Genomic DNA, 21,059 nt, shown 5'->3' on the forward strand with positions numbered 1-21,059 from the left:
AATAGACACTAAGGTTGAGTCCATCCTCCACCTCTGGCAGATCCCCCCACCTGCAGAGCCAATTCCTCAAAAGCAGAGACCACTCTGCAAAAATATGGTAAAAACTTCCCAGGCAGTTAAAGAGACCCTGAGTTACACCAATGCAATGATACATAATCTGATAAGTTTTTTTCTCATTAGATAAGAGCAGGCTCATTGTTTCACAGTAACTTGTAGGCACATACAGGGAACTATTGTTCTGCCATAAAGGTTTATAATCTACAGGCTGGGCGGTCAGTTTCCAACAATCTGATAAATACAGTTGTTCAGTGCTGACAGGAATCCTGCCTCAAACATCAAAGCCTTTAAATAATCACCAGGTATTGTGACTTTATATTAAAAATGTTTTTCCTCTTTGTTCTACATGATAGAAAATAAGGGCAGCTGAACGCCAGTGAATGAATGTCATCCATAAGCTACATTATGGTAAATTACCAGTATTTTAATGTCAGCACAACAATGGAAAAATTGCTCTGTGGATTTCGTAATTCCATGTAAGTCCATGTCTTTTCTACCCTAGCACAAAAGTGTGTTTGCCAATCAAACTCTGATCATTTTTTCTAACACATCCATATTTCTGCAGTTAAACTTGCCTGACTCTGCCTGTTCGCTATTTGTTTTAGCAGTGCAAAGTGCAAACTAACTTCCAGATGATCCAAACTGTTGTATGGTGCTACTGGATTTATAAATAACTGAGAGACCAGGCTAGAAAACACTTCTGTTCATTGAACTGGAGTCAAACAAAGAGCAGCAGAGATTCTTTCAGGACTGAATGAGATTCAACAAGTCAGATCAGGAGTTCCGGATTTAAATAAACATCTAAAAACACCGGCTGAACCATAAGCTGTTCTGTGTGAAAGAGGAAAGAAAACCAGCAAAGAAGACCTGTATGAAGTGTGAGAACTCCAGTATCCTCTTTGTTTCATTTAATGATGATGCTTATTTTGGAGCTAAATGAAGATGTGGTTCTGTACAAACATATGAAGTGAGAAAATGTGAATATTAAATAGCTCCTAAAATCTTGTGCTAATTACAACTGGCTTATTGCTGCCTGGATTTTATAGATTGCTTATTCAGTGTTTTAACATTTTGAGTGTTTCCTGTCAGTCTTGGAGGAAATTAAACTGAATTGCAAACATTATAAAACAGCTGCAGTCACATTTGTCTGACTCCACCCCTTCAGTGTGGAGTTTTCAGAGAATTGAAAGTGTGGTGCAGCACTCCTGAGCAGACTAAACACGGTTGATCAGAAACTGGCAAGAAAAGAGCAAAACTCAGGAGTTCATCAAATTCCAAATTTTTTCTAAAAGAGAGTTGACAAGGACTTTATTCAACACTGAATTATACTCAACAAATCTAAGGAGGACCTCCTGCTGGAAAACATGTCTGACAGCATACAAACAAAAAGGAGAAGAACAGATCCACAAACTGTCCTCTGTGACATGTGTGCAGAGGACAGGAAACCAGCAAAGAAGACGTGCATGAAGTGTGAGATCTCCATGTGTTTCCAGCACCTCCAGGCCCACCTGACCACACCTGTGTTACTGCAGACTCATCCTCTGACTGAACCCATGGCTTTATGTGGGAACACCAAATGTTCTCAGCACAGCAAGCTCCTGGAGTACTACTGCTTGGACGACATGACCTGTGTGTGTGTGTTTCCTGCGCCATTGAGGACCAGCACCGCCTACACAATATGAAGACCTTCTCCACAGCCCACAAAGAGCTCCTGGAGAAGCTGAAAGCTGAGCAGCTGATCTTACAGGAGAAAACAGACGATGAGAATGTGAGTCTGGAAAAGTGGGAGAAGAGTGAAAGAGAGAAGCTGGGTCGCTGCAGTGTGCGTCTGATTGAGGCTGTGACTAAGCTGCGTGACATCTCTCTGACCAGCGTCCAGAGCTCGGTCTCTGCTCGTATGGTGTCCCTGAAAACCAGCAAGAGCAGCATGGAAGCAGCACAGAAGGAGAAGGACACCTTCAGATTCCTGCAGATGTATTCTCAGGTGCATCAGGATGTGGAGAAGGCCAAAGCTGAGGATCTGAGAAAAGCCTGGAGCCGGGCAGCCATCAGGACAAACTGGTTGAGGAGATGAGACACAATGGGGAGAAGATGGTGAAGCAAGCGTCTCAGTTCTGGGGATCATTGCTGACTCTGGTTGATCCTGAGCACCACCAGGAGCTTGTTCCCACAGACACGATCTTTGAGCCACAGTCTCTGGGTCCTGGCATGTCGCTGTCCAAAGACAACAGGAAGGTTTTCCACAGTCAGTGGATGAAATTTTGTTCTTCCAACTTGTTCCTCATTAAGGGTACAGTTCTTGTTTCTGACTTTAAGAGATGGGTCATCGGTATTTCCAAAGACTGTGACTGGACCATCGGTTTATGTGACGACACTTATGCAGCCAGTATGACGGGTGGATATATCTATGGCCTACGCTGCCAAGGTAACCAGCTTTTCTCTCTCACAACAGAGTCTAGTTGGGTTATGATTCAAAGTGAACATTCAATGTTGTTTGGGATGAAGAAAATTGAAACGCCCCAACAGCATTATAAGGTTTCCCAACAAGTGATCAACACTCCAGGTGGAAATGTGGAACAACAGATGACCAGACCACAAATAGTGGAAGTTGTGTGGAGCTTTCCAGACTCATTATCATTCTTCAGCAAGATCGGGCAGCACCAGAGAATAAACTTACTCACAGTAACAATCAGCTCTACCAGCTCAGACCTCAAGCCTTTTGTTTGTCTCCAGGGTTTAGAAAAGGAAGCGACAAATGAGTTCTCCTTCAGTTCAAGTTTAACGACATCTCAATTTGGAGGATTTCCACAACAATATCAGAATCAGTCGAAATGCTCATGTAGGAAGTTTAAGTCTGGTCATGGATCTTTAGGCTCCAAGTCTTCCCAGTCAATCTGCTCTTGTGGAAAGATTATTGGTTCCCCACCAATCACAGCGGTGCTTTGTGAACTTCTGTAAATAACACCCATGCTGTTGTCCAAAACCCACATTCTGGATCATAGTTCCGGCTACTCCCACCAGTCTGTTTGTTCCTGTGGAAAAGCTCTTAGTGATGACAGATATGGTTTGTAAACTTTGCTAATTGTAGATCTATTCATTATTTTATTTTTCCTTTCAGCAGATGAATGTAAGTGTAACTGACCGATAAATTCAGTATGATGCTTTTTTGTGATTAAATTGTTACATTTTGACTTTGACCGAACAAAATTCAAATGAAATATGAAATGTATATTTTCTTGCATGTTTTTCCAGTTTTAATAATTTCTAACTTTTGCATTTGGTTTGGTAATGGGGTTTGGGATGCAGAAAATTTTCATTGTAATTATTTCCCCTCCCTGGTGCTGTCTTGCTACTCTTATCATAATATTTTCTACCCTCCTCATGGTAATTGTTCCTGTGGGAAATGATTGATGGTGAAAACATCACAAAGACGGTTTGTAAACTTTGGTAGTTCGAACTCTGCTGATGTTTTTTTCCACTCACCAAATATTTATTAATGTATCCGATTTAGTTTCTGTCACAGGAATGTACATCATATGTCATACATCACATCATATTCATTAAATGAACCTCTTTTTGGTTAATTATATATGTTTAGCTTTGGTATTTGCTTTTAATGCACCAACGAATTCTTTTAGTTTGAACCGTTTCTGCTTTATTTCACCTGCAAGTTGAAGATGTTTCTGTCCATCTACTGGTGGTGCTCTCACATTGTACATTGTACAGCCAGAGTTGATTTATACAATGTAAATGATCTGATAAATAACAGAGTATATTTTAATATGTGGAATGCTTTTATTTTTCTGATTAACTCAAGCAAGAACACTGCATTTTTAAGTTTTTTAACACCAATTTATTATTTTTTTTATGAAATTTGCCAGTTTATTATATACATATTTTTCCCCATTAAAAGTTGAACGAAGCATTTTAGGTCTTTTAATTTTATCCAGTAAAAATTCAGTATTGAAAACTGAGTGTACACCACACTAGTTATATTTATTCATTTTTAATCACATACATTTGCAGGTCCTGTCTGTTATGACCAGAATATTATGATTTCTTTGTCTTGTTTAGTGATTATGCTTATTTGCATCAAAATGATTATGCGGTCTTAGTTGTGCAAAAACATGGATACATGTGAACTGAGAAAATGTGAATTCAGGATAAACAGATGATAAGATTTTGTGCTAAACTATCATCGCCTTATCGCTGCCTTAATTTCGTCATTTGTTTTGCTTTTATCATAAGTCCATGTCTTTTCTACTTTATCACAAAAGTGTGTTTGCAAGTTAAACTTTGGTGGGTGTCTCTGTGTTGACACATCCATATTTATGCTGTGAAATTTGTCTGACTCCACCTGTTCAGTTTTTGTTTTAATGGTACAAAGTGCAAAGGGGGGGGGGGTAGAAATGACTGAGATTAAAAGGCTCTGTTTTGAGTTTTGTTAAAAAAAAATGACTTCATATAGGAAAAAAATATATCACATATGCAGGACACCTTAAGCTAGGTTTTTAATTAAGCAGCAAGGCAGAACAAAGTCGGGGCTGTATTAAGACACAGGGACTAAACCCCAATTCAACCAGACCCAGAACTGATCTGGAATTAAAACAGGACTACAAGAGTTCAAAATCAGGACTACTGAGGACTTAACCAAGACAGAACCAGAATCAGAACTAGATGATAGTAGCACTAAAAATCATCATAGACCTGCACTACACTTATTTTTTAATTCTACCAAAGTCCACTATTTAGACTGTGAAAAGTTTATATAATTATTTATCCTTGTTGTGCAAACAAGCCTGCAAAACTTAATAAATACAGAATTTGAAAAATAACAAACCTAAAAAGAAACACTAGGTACGAGATACATGAGGACCTGTGATACGGTGATACTTTTGGTAAACAACCATTTGACTAACATGTGTGTCTCACCTGCTCTTGTTCCATCTCTGCTCCTCTCTCTCCCTCTTTGTGCTGACAATCATCAAATATACAGTTGAAACCAGATATGTACTCTTCAGATAAAAACACTTTTTTTAATTGTAACATCAAATCAGACTAAATGGGTTTTTTTTAGATTGATAAATATAAAAACATATTTGTTAACTTTCTATCTGTATTTCTTAATTGCAAATTGTATTCAAACTTGAGCCACACTTATGGAGCTCCACAATTCTTTTCCTGGTGTTTTGGTTGACATCTCTTGATGTTCCCATGTCACAGAAACAGGCTCTGTGTTTTGCCTTATATGCATCCACAGGTGTGCCACCAATTTACTCACATGGACTCTACTAACCTATCAGAAGCTTCTTCAGCTCAGAATGGAATCGTCTGGAGTTTTCTTATTAATTAACAATAAACTTAGTGTATATGTACTCCTAAATTTGATGAAAGTGATAAAAAAATAGACAGCTCTGTCTCTCTTTATTCTGACATTTAACTAATTCAAAAGATATTTCAATATTTATTTAACCAAAACAAAACAAGTTTACTCTAAATTGATGTTGTACAGTAAAAAAATGTTCTTGTGTTTTCCCTAAAGTGTATGCAAATATCTGGTTTAAACTGTGAATATACTGCTGTGTATTGAAGTTCCTCTTGTTTTGCATAGAAATATACTGAACAACATACAAAGCATAATATATAAAATACTACCAGAGTTTTTTCTTTGAAAGAAGCTCCTTATGTCCATTCTTGTATATCAGTGCATTACTGAAACCGATTTATTTAGCCGTGGAGGGAAACAACTGAAAATATGAAATAAACACACATGTAAGCTAAGACTCTCTAAAGAAACAGCATTGTTGTTGTTCGGCTTTTCATTTCGCCATTTGTTGATTCATTCCAAGAGCAAGTAACGTAATATGGGTCAAGTGATCAGTTTGATATCAATCTTTCGTGATGCACCGTCATATTTACATTATTTGTACAGTACGAATGATTTGCTTTGGTACCTGGTCAAAATTCAGTTCTCCTCTGTCTGCCTGGCTGCGTTTCTCTAACAGCGCACTCGTAGGCAGCAGCTGCCCCGCCCCGCTTAGTGCCTGAGCTCGGATCATACCAATATTAGGGGGGATTTACGCACAGACGTAAATTCGCACAGTGTGCACTATGTGCTTCGAATATTGTGTGTAGTTTTTGGTTTATACAGTTGTCAGCCAGGCATCTAACTATGAAAAAATTACACTTCAAAAGACCCCGGGCTTCTGAAAAAACAACCCGGGCTTAAGCCCAGTAGGCCACCCCCGCTCCGCCACTGGATTGGAGCACCCAGATGTCAACAAAAATCGATCCAAGCATTTGTAAATCTTAGTTCACCTTTTTGGATCATATCATGCGCATGTGTAGCCCTTTTTTTTTTTTTTTTTTAGCAAATTTCCCTCCATACTCGTTGGCACCTCCTACATTAAGTAGGAGTTTCATGAGAAATTAAACCTAAGTTAAACCATTATAAAACAGCTGTCACGCTGGTCTGACCCCACCCCTTCAGTGTGAATCAGAGCATCAACAAAGACTCTTTGTAAAGTGCGTTAGAGACACGAGCAAAATTCGAGGACTTGAAAGACTTGAACTTGAACAAGGAATCATTTTTAACTTATCTAAACGGGACATCCTGCTTTAAAAAATGTCTGAAAACATCAAGATGGATTTACAAACCGTTCTCTGTGACATGTGTATAGAGGACAGGAAACCAGCAAAGAAGACGTGCATGAAGTGTGAGATCTCCATGTGTGTCCAGCACCTCCAGGCCCACCTGACCACACCTGTGTTACTGCAGACTCATCCTCTGACTGAACCCATGGCTTTATGTGGGAACACCAAATGTCCTCAGCACGGCAAGCTCCTGGAGTACTACTGCTTGGACGACATGACCTGTGTGTGTGTTTCCTGCGCCATTGAGGACCAGCACCGCCTACACAATATGAAGACCTTCTCCACAGCCCACAAAGAGCTCCTGGAGAAGCTGAAAGCTGAGCAGCTGATCTTACAGGAGAAAACAGACGATGAGAATGTGAGTCTGGAAAAGTGGGAGAAGAGTGAAAGAGGGAAGCTGGGTCGCTGCAGTGTGCGTCTGATTGAGGCTGTGACTAAGCTGCGTGACATCTCTCTGACCAACGTCCAGAGCTCGGTCTCTGCTCGTATGGTGTCCCTGAAAACCAGCAAGAGCAGCCTGGAAGCAGCACAGAAGGAGAAGGACACCTTCAGATTCCTGCAGATGTATTCTCAGGTGCATCAGGATGTGGAGAAAGCCAAAGCTGTGGATCTGAGTAAAGGGCTGGAGCCGGGCAGCCATCGGGACAAACTGGTTGAGGAGATGAGACAGAATGGGGAGAAGATGGTGAAGCAAGTGTCTCAGTTCTGGGGATCATTGCTGACTCTGGTTGATCCTGAACACCACCAGGAGCTTGTTCCCACTGATTCACACCTGATCTTTGAGCCACAGTCTCTGGGTCCTGGCATGTCGCTGTCCAAAGACAACAGGAAGGTTTTCCACAGTCAGTGGATGAAATTTTGTTCTTCCTGCTTATTCTTCATTAAGAGTACACTTCCTGTTCCTGACTTTAAGAGATGGGTGATCAGCATTTCCAAAGACTGTGACTGGACCATCGGTGTATGTGACGACACTTACGCAACCAATATGACGGATGGATATATCTATGGTCTACGCTGCCAAGGTAACCAGCTCTTCTTTCTCACAACAGAGTCTAGTTGGGTTATGAAAGAAACTCAACCTGTGATGGGGTTTGGGATGCCGAAAATTGAAACGCCCCAACAGCATTATAAGGTTTCCCAACAAGTGATCAACACTCCAGGTGGAAATGTGGAACCACAGATGAACAGACCACCAATAGTGGAAGTTGTGTGGAGCTTTCCAGACTCATTATCATTCTTCAGCAAGATCGGGCAGCACCAGAGAATAAACTTACTCACAGTAACAATCAGCTCTACCAGCTCAGACCTCAAGCCTTTTGTTTGTCTCCAGGGTTTAGAAAAGGAAGCGACAAATGTATCGATCTTTGGGTCAAAGTGTGCATTTAAATTTGGACAAATTCAGCAACAATATCAGAATCAGTGGAAATGCTCATGTGGGAAGATTTATGGTGAGTCTACTGATGGATACCATTATGGAGGGGCTTTTTATCCCATGCATTCCAAATCAACCTGCTCTTGTGGAAATATTATTGGTGCAGCACGAATCACAGCGGTGCTTTGTGAACTTCTGTAACTAATGCTCATGCTGTTGTCCAAAACCCACATCACCACATTTCTTATTAACCATGTAAGTTTTAGTTCCTCTTAAAATGCTGATTATCTGTAAATGAACATGTGGTGCTGGCTGTGCAAAAGTCTCTCTACTGCTAAAACTTGCAAAAGTAGTCTAGAGTAGGGTTTTTCATCATAATTGGTGCAAATTCAACACTCTTGTGCTAAATTATGGCTGGTGTGTTGCTGCTTAAATATAATCGACAGCTTACTCTGTATTTGTGACATTGCGAATGTTTCTTGTTAATTAAACCAAACTGCAAACATTACAAGGGAGCTTCAAGGACTGCATTCATGGAGGCATTCCTGCTGGGAAAACATGTCTAACAGCAGCATACAAACAAAACTGAGAAGAACAGAGCCACAAACTGTTCTCTGTGACATGCGTGGAGAGGATAAAAGGAAACCAACAAAGAAGACGTGCAGCCTCATCTTCTGGAACTATCTTATATCCCCGTGTTTGTTGTGTTTACCATTAGTTCCAGAAGCAGTTTAAGATAGAAAGTGATATAAGTGGCACAGATCTTTAGCTTCATGTGTACACACTGTAAATGATCTAATCAATAATAAAATCATTTCAGTTGACTGGATGAAATGTGTTCTGGAATTTTGTAAATAAAGTCTGTAACACGCAAAGAGGTGTGATCAAGCTATATATTACTGCACAGGAGAGCCAACACACACATCAAACATCACAGTTCACACTCATGCCAGCTCTGCCCTTGGGATGTCTCAGCTCCTCTTTAATACCCCTCCACACACAACTCTCTGTATCTTTTAGTTACAACAGGTTTCTGTCCCACGGGCTGCGGCTGGGCAGAGAGCAACTCCCACCATGTTTTCCCAGGAAGCTCCTGGCGCTGGCCCCGAGTTTCATCCTTCTGAGCATACAAAGGTTATACCTAAACACACAAATCTAAATGTGAGGATAAACTAGAACTCACATTTGTTATGGAAACATAACAAATGTGAGTTTTTGAAATATAAAAGCTGCCTTTTTGCAAACTTGAGGTTTTTTATTTAAATGCTGTCATTCTGTTCTGGGGCTTGAATATAATGCAGTTTTCTTATCCAGCCTTCCATTTTAAAGTGTTTGTCTCCATCTGCTGGTATTGAATGTGTTACTGCTTCACAGCTGGGGTAGTCGACATGTTTTTGTATCAAAGTAACCTTTCAGCATGCTTCAAGACCACCCCTGAATATCCTCTGGGCCCTGCTTACAGGCTTTATCAATGCAGGCACTTTGGCTAATCATGTGTCTTCCATACTGGATCATGTGCATTTATCCCTGTGCGGGTTTGATGGGAGGAGGCTAAGATACTGATGTAAGTAAACAGAAATATTTAGCTTCATGTGTACACACTAGTAAATGATCTAGATCAATAACAAAGTCATTGGAGTTTGAAGTTGTGGAATGTTTTTATTGACTGGATGAAATGTAACGTGACTTTTGAAATATAACAACTGCCTTTTTTTAATCTTCACTCAAATATGCCAAAGAAAAAAATAACAGTTTACATAAGAACAATTTAAAATGAACTGTGTGAAACTAAATACTGTTAAATACTCACACTGAAGGACTTCTGAAGCTAACATGAGGGAATCAGTTTATTTAAAGGCTTTAATCATTACAGTAAGTCTACTTGAAGCTCTCGTTTGTAAAAGGAAACACAAACAAACTTTGGTATTGATCAGGAGCAGCTGAACCAGGTAAGACAAAAGTACAAATAGATTCAATAACATCTGTACTGTAAGTTCAGCACTACATTACTACATGCTGTCTGTGCTCCCAGATTGTACTCATTGCACTAACAGATCATTTATAGAAAGTATAACTCATTAAAGTGCAAAGCTTTAGCAAAGGAATGACAGGTTTTCTAAAAAACAAGTCGATGTTATAATTTTGTTACAGCAATTGCAGAAACATTTAGGATGTATAAATAATTTAAGACATTTACTATAATTTTATATGTCAGTGACAAAGGCGTTTAGGAGTTTGCACTGGAATGATGAGAGAGCAGGCCTGCAGAGGCAGCCTGCATCTTACTACCTGGAAACACACTCAGACCTGGAATATTCAGAGTGTGAGGAGACCCAGAGTCTGTGTGCTGGAAAATACTTCTGTTATAGAGAGTGGAACTTACGCAGCTAGAGCTGCGCTGAACGTTAACATCATACTACCAGAACGAGTATCAAAATATGATGTTTTTAAGTAATAAAACGTCTGCTCGCTTCAGTTTACACCAGACTAACAGACAAATGGCATGTGGGAGTCAAACCGGCGCCGCTTCTTTCTTTGCAAAGCCGGACGTTCAGCTGTCGTTCCCGAAGACGGTGTTGAGCTGCTGGGTGACTCTGATGAAGGTCGTCCTGCGGCTCAGCTCCTTCAGCTTGGCTGCACCGACATACGTGCAGGTGGAGCGGACCCCTCCCAGGATGTCTCGTATGGTGTCACCCACCGGACCTTTGTAGAGAACTTCCACGGTCTTCCCCTCCGACGCTCTGGAGGCAAAGAAAATGAATGAATGACATCTCACCTAAATAACTTTCCTCTAACAGCCAAGCACCTGACGCCAACCTGTAATCAGCCACGCCTCCCGCATGTTTCTTCATCGCCGTGTCGGAGCTCATGCCGTAAAACAGTTTGTACTTCTTGCCGTTTTTTTCGATGATCTCGCCGCTGCTCTCCGAGTGGCCGGCCAGCATACCACCGAGCATCACAAAGTCTGCTCCAGCACCTGAGAGCCAAACAAACAAACTCCGTTTTCACGCTAGTTATACTTTCTAAGATTGGAGTTCAAGTTCTCTTTGAAAACACAGCAACTCACCAAAAGCCTTGGAGACATCTCCCGGGCAAGTGCACCCCCCGTCCTGTGTGAAAGCAAACAAGGCGTTACGACTGTGACTTTATCATGGCTGCACAACTCTAACAAATAACACTGACCTGGGAATTACAGTCAGTAGTTTCATCAGGCTACGGCCCATGAGTAATAAAATAAAGATAAATCAATGTCAGTTTCTGTCTCACAGGTCTCGGCTTAAAGGAAGAGTCCAGAACATTTTGTGTTGTTAGATGACAAGAATGAGTCTAAACTCTGTCCAGGAACAGTGGAAAACACACACAGTACATAAAAGACAGATGTAATAATAACAATAAAATGATCATCAGGGTAAACAGACTAAGAACATGTTATAATGAAGAGCATGCAAGTCTGAACTGATGGGCTTTGAGAGTTTATGGTCAGATCTGGATATCAGCTGATATTATCTATTTGGCTCAAAAAAGGAAAGGAGAGGCGGGACAAACACTCTTGAACCATGCAGATGTGCACCAGAGGGGATTCTGGTTGGCAACACAACCAGCTGATCCAAGCAATTGGGGAAAGTGTAAAACAGTAAATAAATAACTCCACGAAATAAATGTTATACAAGTTAAACAAACTTTCATATCTGATTTTCAAATGACCGACCAGTAGCATCAGTCATAATATTGGTGGGGCTTGTTTTGCGCACTTCCTTTTCAAAACCTCGAACTGAGCCCTTATTTTGTTTTTGTTAAGCCACATGTCGCTGCAACAGTCACTTATTAACCACAGGAAAACCACCCTGGGTGGAGGACACCCCGCTTTACCTTCTATTTTACTCCAAATATAAATATACCCAAAATCTATTAAAATTTATATTTTACAATAAATAAGACTTTAAGCAACAACTGAGACCTTAAACACTTTAGGAGAGTGTTTACTGAGATCTCAGATGAAAAAACTCAAAAAAAGGGGCAGTTTCTTATCGATGTATTAAATCTGACTCGACCACAGGAACCGCCCCCTGCTGGCCGTTAAAAAGAATGCAATGGTTTTAAAGTGCATAACATAATGTACTGCCCATATTTTACATACAAGAAACAGCTAAAACTCAACCATGTGCATCTAGAAAGCTCACAAATTAATGGCATACGTTATTGATTCAAAAGGATTTAAAAAAATAAAAAATAGAACTTGTGGTTTGAGACACACTTCTATTTCTATTCCTTCGACCACTTCCTGTGTGCTTCCTTTCAACACAGGAAACATGCCATCTTCAAACTCTTCTCATCGCGACTGCACTCACTGAGATGATGTGGCCACCCAGGCCATGGGCTGCATCTGCACACTCAATGACGGCGCTCAGCTGAGGATAGCCAACCCCTGTCTTCTTGCGGGTGGTGCACACAGAGCCTGAAGAGGAAGGAGGAGCCAAACAGGAAACAGCAGTTTTAAGCACTGTTGAGTCTTTATGTGGCAAATGAACGTTGACTGCATGGTGGCAAATATGAATAGCTACCAGCAGAGAAAAAGGAACGTAAACAAGGTGGGTAATTTTATATAAATATAGAAAATGTTCTTATAATTTAAATATGCCTGTGCAGAAAATATGCAAGATAACCTCACGGTGAGTGAGCTAAGATCATCTGCAGAGTGCCTTAAGGCTCACCTGGTCCGATGCCTACTTTGATGATGTCGGCGCCGGCGAGGATCAGCTCTTCCACCATCTCTCCTGTTACCACGTTCCCTGCCTGAGCAAAAATAAAAATCAGCACGTATCCGAGAAATGTCGTTTTCCTCGGGCATTTAAAAGGATTCACAATCAGGAACTGACCATTATCGTGTGCGAAGGGAACTTCTCCCTGACGTCTCTGACGAAGTGGACAAAGTGCTCTGAATAACCGTTTGCCACGTCCACGCAGATGTACTTCAGCTGCGGCACCGCCTCCACCACGGCCGAAATCTTCTCAAAGTCACAGTCACCGGTCCCCGTGCTGACTGCCACACTCTGAGAGACGAACACAGAAGAGTGAGGCTCGTCTTACAGTTAACACGCCATTAATAACCTCGTCAGAATCACTGGTTCAAACAGCAGTGAGTACCTCCAGACATTCTGGATGCTTTTCTGCAAACTCCAACCAGTCATCCACCGTGTAATGTTTGTGGACTGTAGTGAACAGAGTAAACTGGAGGAAGACACAAAGAACAAAATTCGGTTATCCATGCAGACATACAGCAGTGCAAGAACACAGCCTATCGTACTGTGCAAAAGTCTCGAGCCACCAGAGTTTCTTTATATTTTGGTAGAAAAATGGGAAATAGGTGAAGTGATTTATCGGTGCAAAAATGCATGAACATACAAAATACAAGGCAAAAAAAGAATTTGCACAATTCTAACGAGTTTGAGAGTCAATATTTGGTGTGAACATCTTTATTCTTCAACACAACCTGAACTCTCTGAGGCAGATTTCTTGTGATTTCTTCAAGTAGTCTTCAGGAATAGTTCTCCAGGCTTCTTGAAGGACATTTAAAGCTCTTCTTTGGATGTTTCTGCCTTTTGTTCTGTTCTCTGTCAAGATGATCCCACGCTGCTTCAATAGCATTGAAGTCTGGACTCTGAGGAGGCCAATCCATGGCTGATAGTGATCCACTGTGTTTTTTATATTCGCGTATATTTAACTTCATTGGCAGTGTGTTTGAAACCACCGTCATGCTGAATAATGAAGCTGCTACCATTCAGTCACTTTCCAGATGGCATTGCATGGTTTATTTTGAGATGTACAGGAAAGTGGTGTCACTGCTGTTGGGATTAAATAATTTGCAGTGCATCAATAATGCTATGCTTTTCATTAATAATGAATAATGAGTGTTATAAAGTTATACAGAGTAGTATTAAGTGGACACAGCCCTGAAAAATAAAGGCATGAGACCGTGTGTCCTTGGGGAGTAGAAAGCTGCAGACTCTCGCTCACACTTGCCTGGGAAAATGTAGATAAGAGGGAACCATCTCTAGTGGAAAGTTACAGGGACACTGTTGTTTAGACTAGAATGAGAGAGCTTCTGTAATAAAACTGTTGGGGGCGCACCACCATTTTGAGATCCGCGGCAACGTGTCATGCAGGACGCATCTCCCTTCTAGAAGTAATGTGAAAGAGAAATAAAGTGTTAAATGGTCTACTGAGCAGTGTTTTGTCTTCCATCGGATGCCTCTGAGGAATCAAAAGAATTGTTGATATTTACACTGCTCATGCAGTGACATCTGATGGCCATTAGGGGCAGTATTAATGAATGACACACACACACACACACAAAAAAAGTGTGTGTTTGTGATGTGGTCGTCATCTTTTTGTGGCTGAGAAGGTTAACAGAATTGTAAGATAATACAAACAAACACACAGTTGTTTGTATTATCATTCTATTGATATAGAAATATTCCACATGTAAGCCACCAATATTTAAACTGAGGCATCAGACTCCTCCTGTTTTTAATCCCCCGTTCAGCAGGGACAGGTAAGAGAATCAGTGCCCATCCTCAGGTGTGTAATGTAGGGATTACTGGCACTCACATTACTCATGGCTTAGATAAATTTAGGTTCACCTACTTCTATTCGGACTACTTTAATCACTTCTCATTGAAATAATACATAACAGCAAACATTTCTGCACCTGGTGCAAAGCCACAGCCATCTCAAAGGTCCCCACAGTGTCCATGTTAGCAGCGATGATGGGGATCCCTCTGTAGCTGCCCTTAGAGTTCCTGAAGGTAAAGCTCCTCATCAGGTCAACCTGTGGTAGATGAGGAGGCCAAAAAAATTACTTAAGAATTAATTTATGCAACCAGCTGGCAAAACATTTATTTTAGTTATTTGGAATACCCATCAATGATTTGCGGTGACTCGCAGAGCCACACAAGACTGTATTTTGTGCCCCTTTTAAAGTACTGTCGCATGGCCTGTGTGCTCACTTTCCAAGAATAGCTAATGATTTAGCAAATGGAAACATCTGCATGTAGGTCAGTCTGCTTTCCTGTGGAAACTGCGCACAGCTGCATTACCCACCTCGCTCCTAGACTTCAGCGTACTCCGTTTTGGCCGGAGGAGCACATCCTTGAAGTCTAGCTTGATGTCATTCTCTATACGAGGCATTTCCGAAAAGAAGCAGCAGCAGCCGGTCTAACAGGGAAAAAGATGGAGCAGTGCGGATCTATGAAAGAGAGGAAAGTTCATATGTTAAGGGGACACCCCTTACTTTGTCATTCATACAGCCATGTATATGAAATAAAAGTAACTGTAAGCAGGTACGCTCAAAGTTGACGTCAGGAGGGACCCTCAAAAAGCCAAGAATCCTTCTAGGACTGAAAAAGAGACTCGGGGAAAATCCGGGACTGCGTTATGAAAATGGACTAAGTCCTTCTGTAGCTAATGAGTCCTGTTTTAGCTCCGATGCCAAAATTCAAGGTTACACCACATAACGGGGTTAATAGCTGAAGTCACTCACAGACCGTTCATGTAAGCATGAGCTAATAACAATAAAATGAGTGAGTTATCTACCATTTTAATAATTTACCAAAACAAAGTACTTACCGTTGGGAAAATAACAGATCTGGTCCGAACCTCACCGCTTCAGCTTCCGTCTCCACTGGCGGGAAACTTTATTGTGGCGGACACCCGCTGGCACCCGCCTTGTAGTTTTTAAGGGCTTCTGCTCGGAGGAGACGACGCACGTAAAAACTACTAACTCGACTTGCGCTTTACGTCATGTGATACTGATGTCGTAAGGATTTTTTAAGGTACTTGGGTGAGAAATTTGGGTTTGCTTTTCTTGTGACCTGGCTCCAGTTAACGTAAAGTCATTTAGGTTTGAATGTTGTGTTTGTTTGTTTGTTTGTTTGTTTTTGCGGAAAATAAAATATATAAACCGGAAATCCATGAAGCGGAACGGTTAACGTACAAACGAGAAGGGGGAAAGACACAGGAAGTACCCACTGATTTTCTGTGAAGAGGAGGAATATCGCGTATCTTCATCAAAATACCACATCGAAACCTAAAATTCCAGAACGTAGTTGGAGATATTTTACATTCCTTTAATATATACTCGCACCACTGATCCTACTTGACTGATATTTCTACAAAGAAGTCAACAAAGATGCTGATTAAAGTGAAGGTAAGGTCCGTCATACTGAACGATTTGAGACTCGTCTTGTTATTACTGACTCACTGCCTCTGCTGGATCCGTTGAAATCATTTGCTTAACAATGTTTTTTATCACAGACACTCACTGGCAAGGAGATAGAGATTGACATAGAGCCCACAGATAAGGTACATGTTTATCTTTTTTTGATGTGCGCAGATAGTAAGTCGCTGTGTTTTTCAGTGCATTTTAATTCATGTCCATCCAGGTGGAGCGGATTAAAGAAAGGGTGGAGGAGAAAGAGGGGATCCCTCCCCAACAGCAGAGGCTAATCTACAGTGGAAAACAGATGTAAGACCCGGATACAGTTTTTTTTTTACTAAAGAGTGAGGTTGGGGAATCTGCATTAGCATGCTAATACTGATAGGAAGGGCAAGAGCAGAATGATCAACTTTACCTCAGGTTAATGTACCCAGGCGAATTATAAAATGTATTAAATTTATAGTTAAAATCAGTCAAATATATGCTAAAGGCCATTTCGTGCCAACGAGACTCAGATCAGCTGACTGGAGCAAGAAGGAAACATAGGACTCAAAAATCCATCTGCACATATAGGTTTTTATTTTATAAAGTGTAAATTTTACAAAATCCACTTTGCACCTATATACTGCATTTTAGGAACAACCACAGACACATTGCTGACCCCGTTTTAGTTCGAAAACTGCAGGGTGGTGCTTGAATGTGGACGGGGTGAAACAATGACTCCCACATTTGCCACCATATTCAGCCTTATCAGGCACAAAAATGCAGCTAAATCATTACGAGTTAGATTCATAAACATCATTTTTTGCTGTTTGCAAAGCAATCGAGTCTAAAGGGTCACTTTAGTTGTTAGCAGTGACTCTGTAAGGTTTATGGTGAGATGACTGCCTTTTACTCATCGTTGAATTTTAGTAACGTTTACAGCTTATTGTTGTTCTAAAGAAGGAAATCTCTTGTCTTAATTTTTGCCACCGCTTCTCTTCTGAAGCAGCATTTTTTTTAATACAAAGAACTACAGATGTACGTCGACATTATCCTCAAAACGTTTAGGGAAAAGTTCCACATCTTTACCTGCTTAAACTGTTTTACGTATTAAAATAAATCATTTGTGTCAGATGGATTTTCATTTAAAAAAAAAAAAAGAGTATTGAATGCATCGTCTCTTTCCTCAGGAATGATGAGAAAACAGCAGCAGACTATAAAATCCAGGGAGGCTCCGTTCTCCACCTGGTACTTGCTCTGAGAGGAGGATGCCTGCTCCACCATCGCACAACACTCTGTTCTACACCTGCGGTGTAGCCTTCACCGCTGCCTCAGCTGTTGCCCTGCCTGCACGAAGCGAGAACAGTGACGACTCCGAGCCAGCGGCTGCTGGATCACCAGGTGGTATTGTAGCCAAGACGGAGCCTTGGTCTAAAAAGTCTGATCGGGCTCTCTTTATTTCAGACATTTCCCTGTAGCCAACAGTGTGTTGGCCGCAAACGCTCCCTCCTTCCACACTGTAAATTTGCCACGGTGCGACACCCTTATGTAGTTGAAAAGTTTCTCAGAATTAAAGAAAATTTTGTCTTCAAGTCAACAAATCAGATATTTTGTCTGAAGCAGACAGGCCCGAGGTTTTCGAGGCATGTAAAAAAGTTACTTTAGTTCCACTAATGATAACACTGATGACTGGACTGCGATGCTGCCTCCAAACTTTCTTTAATTGATTGGTTTTTTTATGCTGTGTACATGTTTTGTTATTCTTATATGATGCAGATGTGCAGTAGCGCAGTTAGATTTGAGGAGGATGAATCGCTGCATATGTAAAAGGATAGTTCCACATTTAAGGAAAGCCACCGACTCATTCTTCATGGGAAACCGACGCACCTCTCGCATCTGATTACTCAGCATGAAGTCACTATCATCAGCTGGTTAAATTGCTTGTTTGTGTAGCACGAATAAGCTCCTTTACCGGGCGTGTCCCGAGAAAGTCCTTTAAATTACGCTTATAGAAGGTTTAAATGCAAAAGCTCACATGCAACGGTCAGAAACACAAGCTGTAGAATAAGTACTTTATAAATCGAAACACAAAAGTTCAAAATGAGTAAAAAATGTAGATAGACTGAGTAGTGCAAGGTGCAAACTGTGCTATAGTGATGAATGGAAAAATAACCCAGCAATAAGACCGGCTGCACTCTTTAGGTGACAGATTTCCTTTGTTAGCATCTCTAAATCTTTTATTAACATGTCACATGACACATGTCGGTTTAATATGTGCAAAAAATAAGTGTTTAAAACAGAAACTGTGTTTCAGTCTTCTTCTTAACCCACAGTGAAATGTCATTTCTAACTGAATTTTCCACTTGGATTATGTTCCTAAAAGAAGACCAAGCGAGTTAAATGGCGACACGCTGTAGTGTTTGTAAGTGGGTTTCTTCTCCCAGTCTTTGTGCTGATCTACCTGCCTGCTGGATGTAACCCTAACAGATCCATAATTTGTTGGACAAAGAGAATTTTTGTAGTTTTGCTTCCGTTCTCCACCGCAGTGGCTTTTAAATCAGACCAGATGTGATTGAAGTGCAGACCTGCAGCTTTCAAAGAGTTTAACAGAATTGCATAAACTGTTTAGGAATTAGAGCCATTTTTAGAGACTCAGAAAGCACAAAATAAAATTGGGTTTTTATCAATACTTTGATGAAGTCAACCACTGAAGTCTGTAGCCCATGGACGTTACCATTACTGCAGCCAGCTTCAGTCGCTGCTTGTTTTGGTCTCTCTGTCGTCAGTTTTGTATTCAGCAGTTGAAAGCGTGCTCTGTTGGTTTGAGATCAGATGACTGACTCGCCCATTGATAAATCTCATTTCTTTGCCTTTAGAAACTCTTGGGTTGCTTTTGCAGTTTGCTTTGTCTCATTTATGCATTTGCACAGTGAAGCTCTGTCTGATCAGCTTTGCAGCATTTGCCTAAATCTGAGCAGAGAGTACGACCCTGCACACTTCACAGTTCATCCTACACCCTTCTGTCTACAGCCACATCATCAGTAAACACTAGTACCCCCCCAGTGCACCTAACAGCCAAACGTCCCCATGAGCTAGTCTGGGTTGCATCTGTCCAGAACAGCGTGAGCTCTTCTAGTTGTTTTCCGGCAGTCTGATGTGTCCTTCCTGTTCTCGAGTCTAACCAGTTGTTTGCACCTTGTTGTAAACCTTCTGTATTAACATAGGAGCAGGCCTCTGAAAATGGGAGACTGTATAAAAATGACTATATAATGTCTGTATAATTCATAAACGGTTAATGTTAATTTTTATTTAAAATGCTTGAGTGAAATTATATCTAGACTGTTTCATTTAAAAACATATCTGCTGTGATCGTGTACAGAGGCAAAGTGTCTTTGTGCAACAAATTATGGACCAAACTATCTGAGAGTGGGAAAAGTCTTCATGAATCTGCGTTTCCTAAAATCGAAAACTATTCCTGTGATGCAGACCAACATGTGATGTCAGGAAAATCTCCTGCGACTTGTTCTAAATCATGGACCACATATGGTAGTTGATTGTAAGCCTGCTTTATAAGCAGCCTGAGCATGTCCGTTGGGTAAGCTACTGATTTATTTAATGTGTTGGGCAGAGTTGGTTTTTGCTCTCATTGCATATTTGACTGTAGTGAGGAGCGCGGCTTCAGTTTACGTGGTTGGTTTGTTTGTTTGAGAAGCATTGCTGTGTTAGTTCCCACGTTGCTCCCACCAGTGTGTGACGAGTTATGAGAAACTGACTTTTGCTTTGGATTGATCTGTCAGTAGAATAAATTTGATCCTGCAAACGACTCGTGTTTACTGCTTTCTGTTTCTGATCTGTGTTTGTTTGTTTGTTTGTTTGTCCGCAAACTCCACCGTCAGGAGTTAAACAACCAAACGTGGCACTCTGTTACATCTTACGTCCCTAAGGGTTTTTATCTACATCTGATATTATGATGTCATTGTGTTGCCTAGCAACCACCTACCAATGGCTCAAAGTGATCAGTTTTTAGCATTTTTGCCCTTACAATACCTCAAAAATAGCTTCCATCATTTTATTTCATGACGGTAACATCTCATTTCAATAAGTCACATCTAAATGGTAAATGGCCTGTATTTGTATAGCGTTTTTCTAGTCCCTAAGGACCCCAAAGCGCTTTACACATCCAGTCATCCACCCATTCACACACTGGTGATGGCAAGCTACATTGTGGCCACAGCCACCCTGGGGCGCACTGACAGAGGCGAGGCCGCCGGACACTGGCGCCACCGGGCCCTCTGACCACCACCGGCAGGCAACGGGTGAAGTGTCTTGCCCAAGGACACAACGACCGAGACTGTCCAAGCCGGGGCTCAAACCAGCAACCTTCCGATTACAAGGCGAACTCCCAACTCTTGAGCCACATCTCAAAATTTCTAATACTCAAAAGCTAAATTATGTATGATATATTGTGATGTCACCACATTGCTTGGCAACCACATATCAACGAGCTAAAATAACGTTTTTTTTTAGACCTTCCTATGATCCATCCTATCGTTTTCATTTCACAACAACCTTTAGATCCACAAAAGTTGAATTGTATACATTTTGCAACCACGCAGCAACAGGCTGAAATGACCCATAATGTAAACCTATAAACGGCATCTAGCACCCCTATCTTTTTTTTTTTTTAACCTTTCTCAGTGTGATCGAGTGTATCAGTCTGCCAACAGCATGAACAGGTCAGACAATACCGGACCATGGACACGTAACTAGATGATTAAG

The 21,059-nt window shown here is 41.0% G+C and overlaps 3 protein-coding genes across 15 annotated transcripts in view; 2 read left to right on the forward strand and 1 right to left on the reverse strand.

The window, feature by feature from the left end:
- si:dkey-183c6.9 (tripartite motif-containing protein 34) overlaps window positions 1–9,796 on the forward strand; it is a 36,184-nt gene extending 26,388 nt beyond the window's left edge. For 9 of the 13 annotated variants that reach the window (XM_040045055.1, XM_040045057.1, XM_040045047.1 and 6 more), the window contains exon 3: window positions 6,728–8,912. In XM_040045055.1, the coding sequence (XP_039900989.1) occupies window positions 6,728–8,284 (1,557 nt within the window). In that variant the 3' untranslated portion in view covers window positions 8,285–8,912. Of the gene's footprint in view, window positions 1–2,292; window positions 3,642–6,727 lie in introns of those variants that run through there. The other 4 variants (XR_005697716.1, XM_040045058.1, XM_040045060.1 and 1 more) reach the window with 4 other exon arrangements.
- Window positions 9,797–9,798: 2 nt separating this feature from the next.
- Window positions 9,799–15,823, reverse strand: gmpr2 (guanosine monophosphate reductase 2). The gene is made up of 10 exons (XM_040045074.1): window positions 15,710–15,823; window positions 15,185–15,329; window positions 14,793–14,912; window positions 13,229–13,312; window positions 12,961–13,134; window positions 12,796–12,877; window positions 12,433–12,539; window positions 11,151–11,193; window positions 10,901–11,060; window positions 9,799–10,824 (listed from the first exon to the last, which is right to left on the reverse strand). The coding sequence occupies exons 2-10, from the start codon at window positions 15,269–15,271 to the stop codon at window positions 10,635–10,637; spliced, it is 1,047 nt and encodes a 348-aa protein (XP_039901008.1). The 5' UTR covers window positions 15,272–15,329; window positions 15,710–15,823; the 3' UTR covers window positions 9,799–10,634.
- Window positions 15,824–16,102: 279 nt separating this feature from the next.
- On the forward strand, window positions 16,103–20,103 carry nedd8 (NEDD8 ubiquitin like modifier). Its single transcript, XM_040045114.1, has 4 exons — window positions 16,103–16,289; window positions 16,397–16,444; window positions 16,525–16,607; window positions 17,471–20,103. The coding sequence occupies exons 1-4, from the start codon at window positions 16,272–16,274 to the stop codon at window positions 17,595–17,597; spliced, it is 276 nt and encodes a 91-aa protein (XP_039901048.1). The 5' UTR covers window positions 16,103–16,271; the 3' UTR covers window positions 17,598–20,103.
- Window positions 20,104–21,059: the final 956 nt, after the last annotated feature.

Source organism: Simochromis diagramma, unplaced genomic scaffold (genome assembly GCF_900408965.1).
Source record: "Simochromis diagramma unplaced genomic scaffold, fSimDia1.1 OVJJ01000590.1, whole genome shotgun sequence".
NCBI classification, from domain to species: Eukaryota; Metazoa; Chordata; class Actinopteri; order Cichliformes; family Cichlidae; genus Simochromis; species Simochromis diagramma.